Source organism: Mandrillus leucophaeus, unplaced genomic scaffold (genome assembly GCF_000951045.1).
Source record: "Mandrillus leucophaeus isolate KB7577 unplaced genomic scaffold, Mleu.le_1.0 Scaffold492, whole genome shotgun sequence".
NCBI classification, from domain to species: Eukaryota; Metazoa; Chordata; class Mammalia; order Primates; family Cercopithecidae; genus Mandrillus; species Mandrillus leucophaeus.
Window position 1 is genome coordinate 1,798,193 of NW_012105276.1, and position 9,517 is coordinate 1,807,709.

Below are 9,517 nucleotides of genomic sequence, written 5' to 3' on the forward strand. Positions count from 1 at the left end.
CTCAAAAAAAAAAAAAAAAAATTTTTTTTGTAGAGACAGGGTCTCACTATGTTGCCCAGGCTGGTTTCAATCACCTGGCCTCAAGCAGTGCTCCTACCTCTGCTCCCAAAGCACTAGGATTACAGGCATGAGCTAGCACACCCTTTTCTCTCCCTTTTTCTATATGCTATTTATATAAAAGGTATTATGAAGCAAGAAGGAAAATATGGAGACACTGGAAATACATATTCCTTCCAAGAAATAGTGTGGGGAAAATCTGTACCGTGCCATGTTTTCCAATGCCTTCTACTTCATTTCACTTCCTAGAAAATACAGTGCTAACAATAAAATACATTTTTGGCTTTTTGGTACCTATGCATTGTTTATTTCTTAAAGCCTATAAGTCTTCCTCTAAATAGCTTCATGGCTTTCATACTCACCTATCTTAAATCTATGCTCAAATATCATCTTTTTAGTGAGTCCTTCCCCAGAGACTCTAAAACTGCAACACATACAAGTACACACACACATTTATCCTCCTTCTCTGTTATTCTCCCTAGCAATGATCATTATCTAACATACAATATATATTACTCCTTTTTTCCCCTGTGGACTAAATTATGACATATATATTATTTCTTATCTTGTTTACTATTTCATCCCACTAGACTGAAAGCCTCACAAAGGCAGGAATATTTGTTCATTTTGTTCACTGCTATATTCCCACCTCCTAGAATGATATCTGATGCCCAGCAGGCACTAAATATTCGCTGAACAATGTCAAATAGAATCCCTGAAATTAAGTTCCTCATTTGTAAAATATAAATAATCTAGACCTAGAAGTACTGTCAAGCATTGGCCTTCAATCAGAGGTGCCTTCCAAAATCAGAGTGGTTTTGCACAACATACACAGCCAAAGACCACTTACACTGAAATTAAGATTCGAGAGGTATAGGCTATGTCTGAACAGACAGACTTTGAAAAAGCTCCCCAGGAGATTCCAACAATCACCCTCAGATGAGAACCACTATCATAACTAAAATTAGGAGAAAAAATAAAAGTCATAATATTAGATCTTATTGCAACACCATATAATAAATAAATGTCTAGCCCCGCGTGAGTCTGCATTTCAAGTCCTATGTTTAGACATTAAATCCAACTATCCAGTAAATCCTAGATGGCCTTTTATCATTACAAATTATCTCCCTCTTCCTCTTCCCCTCCCCCTCTCCCTTGTAAAAGCACTAGTCCTACATTCCAGTTTAAAATTCTGGATTCATTTTTATTCAACCCTCTCAATTTTCTGCCCATTACTAGTCAGCCTGCAAGTTCTGCTCATTTGCTCTTTATTTTTAAGATTACTACTATCACCTCCCAAGTTCAAGGTCTTAAAATCTTTATATCAAAACTTATGAAACGGCTTTCTCGTTAATTTTCCAGTTTTCAATATAACCAACATGTGGATGCAAATTAAATTTCCTTTGGTAATTTTCAATTTCCAGCTCACAAATATATTCTTCAGTACTAACTCCCTATATGCTAAGACTTTTTAGCTCACATGAAATCCAAAGTTTATCTTAATCTTTAAAGACGATAAAATAAAAATCAACTGTTCAGTGATTATTCCCATCAATGGCATAGTCTTTAGTAGTACATTTGCTTCAGTTTTACTTTGCGAATATATTCTATTCTGTACGAAAGTTGGATTTTACATCTCTGGCACTCAGGATATTTAATGCCACTCCCTCAAGTCCTTCATATGTTTTTTAACCTGTATTAATTGTTCTTTGTTCTTTTTCGTATTATTATCTTGTGTGGCAGGGCCCTAACTCTAATAACTATCAAAATGACAACCAATTGTATTCTACATACCTCTCATGATTCTATCTAGCTCTACAGTCACAAGTCTAATGTCATGCTCATGTCAATAAACAATCAAGCTTCTTCATGTGCTCCTCTAGACAGCTCTTTATATACTAACACATCTGGACAGACTGAAGAAAATGACCTCAAAAACAAAGTCAAAATACATTACAACACAAGCTACATAGAACCAAGCCAATAATCCACTTAGTCTACATTACTCAATACCAAACTCTCTAATTCAACCAAAATAACTCAACCAGTGTCTTGTGATTCATCACTCAGAATGTAGGTAGGCCCTTTGGAACACATTAAAATAATCACAATTCAAACAAAACGGACCAAAAAAAAAAATCAAACTAATGTGAATAACCCCTAACATTTTCTGAGAGCAAATTCCCCAATTCAAATACTATATATGGTAAGACAATATTAACACATAAGTGATATATCAAGAACCAAAACAAGGACTGAAATAGGTAGAACTGACTTTCTACATTGATACTATATTTTTATGGGCATGAAGAGAAAAGCTGAAAGAGGATACTTACCATTAAAACCCTGATAAGTATTCCTGCAGGCGGAGTGTGTGTAATCTATGAAGACACATTTAACAAAAAGAAATTAGTATGATATTAGCAATAATTCAAAAGCATATACCCATCTAGTCAAAAACAAGTACAATTTTTAAAATGACATTAACCCAATTATCTGCAAAATTGAGAATAATTAAAACAAATAATTACCAATACTCCATTTGGGAAAAAAGTATCTCTTTTTGCTTCACTGTCTCCCCAAATGGTAGGTTTATTATCCAAATTATGGTAAACATTAGTTTACAACACCTGATACATAGTAACAGCCAAAAGAGGGGATTCAGCACTGATTTGTACCAAGTAACAAAAGGCAGAAAGATTAAATTATGTATCAAATAATGCAAAAGCAAAGACATGTGAGAATTGTACCTAACATGACATTTTTGCTAAGTTAATTTCTTTTACCATTTAATTTGCTCTTTAAAGATTTCAAGATCTTGGCCGGGCACGATGGCTCACTCCTGTAATCCCAGCACTTTGGGAAGGCGAGGTGGGCAGATCACGACGTCAGGAGTTCAAGACCAGCCTATCCATTATGGTGAAACCCTTTCTCTACTGAAAATACAAAAATTAGCCGGGTCTAGTGGTGCGCGCCTGTAGTCCCAGCTACGAGGGAGGCCGAGGCAGAAGAATCACTTGAACCCAGAAGGCGGAAGTTGCAGTGAGCCAAGATTGCACCACTGCATTCCAGCCTGGGCGACAGAGCGACTCTGTCTCAAAAAAAAAAAAAAAAAAAGGATTTCAAGATCTCATCTGAGACATGCATATGCATATACGTATATGACTGTGTTCTATATTCATCCAGAATGTGTCATCACTGAAAACCATATTGCCAATTTCCTCGTCAAAACTAATTTAACTGTTAAATTCTTTAATTTTACAAATATATACGTAGTTAATTTTACAAACATATACTGGAAGAACAGAATTTAATATAGTGGTCATCTGGATACAACAGAATCCTGCTACACTACGCAGGAATAGATTCATATATGGCGTTAGTCAAATTCCATCTTCCAAATACAGCAGTGGTGTATTTGGACAGTGAGAGAGGGAGTATTTCATCACTAATATTGTTTAGCATTTTTATCACTGACACTATTTAGAACTGTAGGCATACAGCACTAATAGAAAGCAAACATACTACATTTTATTATTGTTTTTCAGTTCTCTATAGAAAATGGATTCCCTTATTGCCTTGGGTGGGGAGGGGAAATAACTGTTTCCACTGCCCCATCTCCACTTTGTTAGCTTCTGCTATACCTTGGGTGTTGGCATTATCATCAAACTTTAGCATGAAAATACAATAATATATTTCTTATTTTCACTCCCAACTCTGGCTACTTCAAGTATTCGGAGTTTTTTGTTTTGTTGTTGAGTTTTGTTTTGTTTTTTTGTGGGTTTTTTTTTTTGTTTTTTTTTTTTTGAGACGGAGTTCGGCTCTTGTTGCCCAGGCTCGCGATCTCGGCTCACTGCAACCTCTGCCTCCCAGGTTCAAGTGATTCTTCTGCCTCGGCCTCCCAAATGGCTGAGATTACAGGTGTAAGCCACGGCGGGCCGGCCCAAACAGTCACAGTTTAAAGGTATCTACATCAAAATGAGTCAAAGTCCAACTAAAACAAACAAAACCACAACAGTGTGCTACTCTTAAGAGCTGAATTTACTATTTCAAAGTAACTGAAAAGTATCTACAAGAGGGCGATTCCAGTCCCCTTTCAAAAATCTGTACCTAGATGTGAAAGCTTTAATTCTTTGTTGCATGAAATCTTATGAAAAATCAAAAGCTCACTGAGTAAGACATATGCTGAGATCACACCTCATTTAAAGATCATTTTTTTGGTGGGGTCAAAGGTTTACAGCCTACTTAGCAAACCGGTTTTACTTAAGCATGCCTGGTTACTCAGGATTAAATCCAGTTTAATCATACAAGTCCTTTCCCATGTCTCCCTAATGTTGTCACTACACACCACTTTATCTTGACACCAATTCCTAGCAAGGTTTGAAAACAAAAGTGAAGACCAAATGAATATTACTTTGTGACCCTGTAACAGTGGTTTAAAGAATTAGTATCTGAGACAACTGAAAGGTATTGCTAAAATACAGTTTATTTAATCCATAGGTCGAACACTTACAAGGCTGTGTACAGGTCCAAATGTGAAGGACATTTGATGCTTGCTGTGCCAAAATTCTGACTAACTTCAATCCTATCTACACACGATCCAAACAAAAGTGCTTTGGTTTACATAAATATTTCAAATTTGGGATTAACAAGCAGGTAATTTTTGATGATAAACACCCCAGTTTGCTAACCAGGAAACATCTTGCTTTCCATTTTGCATAGATATCTATCTATACACATCACTTAAAGACACCCTTTCAACTCATCTTAAACTGGGACAACCAGAAACATCACTGTGAACAAGCCTCTGAAAATTCTATCTGGCAAGAAGTAACCCGAGGCTGAGGATTAACTAAGCACACGGTCTGGGTCGCTGCCCTGTGGGGCGAATGCGAGACTAGGTGGGTGAGGCCGCACTCGCCCGTTTGGCCGAGATCGGGAAGTTGGAGACGTCGGGGCAATTTCCACTACCAGGGGCCAAGGCGAGTCTGGGGCTCCAGCCCGGAGGTTCTCGCGCTCTAGGCGCGTCCTACCGGGCACCGAGTTCTCCTGTCTCCGCCGGCAGCGGGCGCCGAGCGGGCCGAATCGGGGAGCGCGGGTCCCCAAAGAGGCCGACTCCGGGCGCTGGGCCCGGGGCGGGCGGGCCGGCGGCCTCTGGGCCCGCAGAACAAAGCCCACACGGCCATCTTGAGACGGTAAACAGACCCCCAGCGCAGGCCACCCCGCCTCCTGCTAGCCGCGCCGACCAGCCAGAGGCAGTGCTTACCGTCCTCGAAGTCCATGGCAGAGGCTGGGGGCCGTCGGCCTTGGAGGCGCTGGGCTGAGCTACGGCCGGCGGCGAGCGTCCGCGACCCGCGATTCCACACGATCAGTCCGCGCGACCGAGAGCGGCGCTACCAGCCCGGGAGCCGCAGGCCACAGCGAGGCTGGGGAGGCGGGGCCGACCGGCGCTACCAGTCCTCTCGGCGCGGCCTGCTATTGGCTGGCGCGGGCTGGTGGGCGGGCCCTCGCGTGGGGGCGGGAAGCAGGTCCGCTGTCATGATCGGAGGTGCTGACCCTCTGGAGCCGCTGATGGGGAAGGAAGGTAAAAAAGGAGCATAAAGATTGGCAGGGGTTGTGGGAAAGCAAGCCGAGTGTACGGGAAGGGCCGGCTGCGGCCCGCCATGTTTGAACCTGGCAAGAGCGAAAGAAGCCGGTTGGAATGCCTTCTTCCTGCCCTAACTAATAAAATTGCAAGCCTAACTTTTGCTTTGTATTGGCTACGGATGACTAATCATAACATTTGTAAGTACTTGCAGAGTTTCCTCCATGGAGACACAGAAGTCTGGGACGTTTTTAGAAGCCTGTGGCAAATTTGAAAAGCAAGATACAAAATTGCATATGGAGTCTGATTATCGCTGTCAATAAATTTTCTTGAAAGACAAAGCATTGAAATAAAATGGAAATAATAATTCTTTTAAAATTTTTAAATTATTTTTATAGAGATGGGGGTTTTGCCATGTTGCCCAAGCAGGTCTCCAACTCCTGGGCTCAAGCAATCCCCCTACTCCCAGCCCCGTCTCGGCCTCCCGAAGTGTTAGGATCACAGGCGTGAGCCAACGCGACCCGCCTGGAAAGATTTCTAAAATATGGCCTGCTTGGCCACCACGCAGGATCTGCAAGCTGCATGCCCACAAGTTTCGGCACCCATTTGGACTTTAACAATCGGAGATGGCAGCGGTGAAGGCATCAACATCAAAAGCTACCAGGCCTTGGTATCCTCATCCAGTATATGCAAGATACTGGCAACATTATCATCAAGCAATGTCTTGGATGCAAAGCCACCACAATGCCTACAGGAAGGCGGCGGAATCCTGTTTCAGTCTTCCATGGTACTTCCTTCCTGCACTTCTTCCCCAAAGCTCTTACGATAACCAGGCTGCATATCGTCAGTCCTTCTATGACCATCATGTGGCCTAGCAGGACTCCCCCTGCAGTTCTTCACTTTTCAGAGGGTCTGGGCAGCATCCACATGGCAGCAGTAGGATCCAGGCATCCATAAGAGAAGACTAAGCTTTGTCCAAAGAGGAAGAGATGGCGATCGAGTCAGATGCAGAGGTAGAATGTGACCTGAGCAACGTGGAAATCACCGAAGAGCTCCGCCAGTACTTTGCAGAGACCGAGAGGCACAGAGAAGAACGGCGGCGGCGGCAGCCGGATGCAGAGCGCCTGGACAGCTTGTGAACGCTGACCACGACCTGTACTGCAACACCCGCCAGTCGGTAGACGCCCCAACTGAGAGGCCTGGTGAGCGGCGCCAGGCCTAGATGAAGCGTTTGTACTGGGACAGCGCCGCCAAGATTCAGGCCATGGAGGCTACGGTGCAGCTGAGCTTTGACACGCACTGTGACCCAAAGCAGCCCAAGTACTAGCCGGCCATCCCCCTGAAGTTCTGAGCTCGGGGCACAGGGCACCCAGCTTCTTCCTCTTCCTTTTGAATACATGCTCTTCATCTCTCCTTCTGTACATTTCTCAGGGAAAGGGGACTTTGTACTGAGGTACAGGCATGTTCACCACAGTCCCAGTGGGCCTGTCATGGGGTGGATATACTATGCCAGCCACTTGGAGGTCGGCAGGACATATTCTGTTGCCAACATGATAAATTTTATCCTGAAATAAAATGATAATTTTGTATATATTATACTGGTTTTTTATGTTGTCGGTAACAGTTCAATTCATTAAAGTTCTTGCCTGGAGAAAAAAAAAGAATTCTAAAACACGAACGATGATTCTTTTTGTGATGACTTTTTATATACACATGATTATGTATTATTCTATATTCTCCAAATTCTCGAGCACTTTCATAATGTAAAATATATATTTGGCATAAAACAAGATTTCATATTTATTAATGACTAGTGTTTATTAAAAGTTCTCTTTAGCCAAATAATATGTTTCATTTTCTTTGAAGATATACTGAGTGATGCAGAGGTGGGGTCTCTCTTGACCATTTAAGTTAGTGGTTCTTGATTGTGACTCTACTCTGGAATCCTCCAGTGCACTTCTAGTAAGTGCCAGTACTCAGGTTTCACTTCAGGGATTCTGATTTGATAATGAACCTAAAACTGTCACCAATGTTTATTTTTAAGACATTTACAAGAGATGTTATTGGACTAATTTCTCTTCTGTTTCAGTAACCTGTACTCCTTGAGAAAATGTCAAGTCTAGAAAAAATGACTTTAGAGACAGGCTATGATCTAGTTCTGAATTTTAAGGTGCAAATAAAAGAGCTGTAACATTCACAGATGGGTAAGATTTGTGGCAGAAGAGTCATCCAGAGCTTGAAGGATGACCTCTAGAAACACACACACACATACTGGATTGTATTATTGCCACTTTGGAAACAGTGTTTGCGACATGGACAAAGTTATTTATACATTCAGGAATCTGGAAAAAGACAAACTGACATTGGAGCAGTTTGAACCACAGATCAAAAGACTTTTTTTTTTTCATAGAGCAAACTGTGGCAACAATGAGTTGATCACCAGATAGGAAATCATGAATCAAATTATTTACTTTTCTTCAGGGTCCACCCAGTTGCTGGAACCACGGAGGCAACCTCTGGAGATACAACTACAAGAAAAGCTCACAGATACACTATGTGTATTAGTGTTGCCCCAAAAATGGGCAGGGCATTTTTTTCCTCCTCCATCCTGATTGATTCACGCTGTTCTCCTTCCTTTTCTTGTTTCCTCCTTTTTTCCCTTCTATGCAGATACTCCTCTGCTTACTTGGGGTTACATCCCAATAAGCCCTTCATAAATTGAAAATATCACAATTCAAAAATGCATTTAATATGCCTAACCTATTGAACATCATAGCTTCGCCTAACCTACCTTAAATGTGCTTAGAACATTTACATTAGCCTACAGTTGGGCAAAGTCATCTGGCAGCACAGTACATTGTAGAATATCAGTTGTTTACCCTTGTGATTATGTCGTTGACTGGGAGACGCTGCCCAGCCTTTCAAAAGAGTATCCTACTTCACGTCACTAGCCTGGAAAAACATCAAAATTCAAAATTGGACTATAGTTTCTACTAAATGCACGTCACTTTCACACAGCTATAAAGTCAAACCATAGTAAGTCAGAGACCATCTATACATGTTTTCTATTCACCTGAGCTGAACATTTTGAAAACCAAACTCATAATTTCAAACCTGTTCATCCTCCTGTATCTTTTCATCTCTGTTAGTGGCATCATGAACAGCCATGCACTAATCCCAGCTTACGAGTCATCTAGTCAAGACTTAGCCCTCCCTTATCCTCCCACCTCCAATCCATTCTGAAGTCTTTCATCTGTTTATTAGCTCCTAAAATGTCTTAAACCTGCCCCCTCCTCTTCATCCCCACTGCCACAACCTAAGTTTAGACTCTCATTATCTCTCTTCAAAACTATTGCCTCAGCTTCCTAATTAATCTCTCTACCTTTCAGCCTCCTCAGGGTTGCAGTGAACTAAATGCAAATCTGAACATGTCATCATGCATCTCTATCAAGGATTAAGTCTAGTCAAAGCTCCTTACCCTAGAACACATGCAGCAGGATTTGGCCACTGCCTGAACTACGTCATCTCTCTGCATTTCCCTCGCCTCCTCTCTCCCACACTCTCTCTTTTGATTAGCAGTTTTAGGTGACAGGTTCCCAAAATGCCCCTGTGCTTTTTCATACCACTGAACTTTTGCTTATGTTGTTTTCCTCTACTTGGAACACCACCTGGTTAACTGTACTCATCTTCAAAACACAGCTCAGGATTTATTTCCTCTAAGAAACAGTCCCAGATCCCATCCCCACCCCCTAGGTCAGTACTTCTCAAATATCAATATGCATATGATTCACCTAGGGACTTGTTACGACAAAATCACATTCAGTCAATCTTGAATGGAACTGGAGAGTCTGCATTTTCCTTTTTTTTTTTTTTTTT

General features: G+C 41.6%; 1 protein-coding gene and 1 pseudogene across 3 annotated transcripts in view; one reads left to right on the forward strand and one right to left on the reverse strand.

Annotated features, from left to right (window-relative positions):
• The window catches only part of ZNF326 (zinc finger protein 326), a 35,835-nt gene extending 30,359 nt beyond the window's left edge, over positions 1 to 5,476 (reverse strand). Inside the window, exons 1-2 of one of the 2 annotated variants that reach the window (XM_011995582.1) lie at positions 5,324 to 5,476; positions 2,394 to 2,438 (exon numbers count right to left, since the gene is read on the reverse strand). In XM_011995582.1, the coding sequence (XP_011850972.1) occupies positions 2,394 to 2,438; positions 5,324 to 5,339 (61 nt within the window). In that variant the 5' untranslated portion in view covers positions 5,340 to 5,476. The remainder of the gene's footprint in view (positions 1 to 2,393; positions 2,439 to 5,323) is intronic. The other variant, XM_011995583.1, reaches the window with a different exon arrangement.
• A 139-nt stretch (positions 5,477 to 5,615) lies between these two features.
• LOC105550625 lies at positions 5,616 to 6,992 on the forward strand (annotated as a pseudogene). The gene has a single exon (XR_001007753.1). The product of XR_001007753.1 is annotated as a gem-associated protein 8 pseudogene (transcript).
• Positions 6,993 to 9,517: the final 2,525 nt, after the last annotated feature.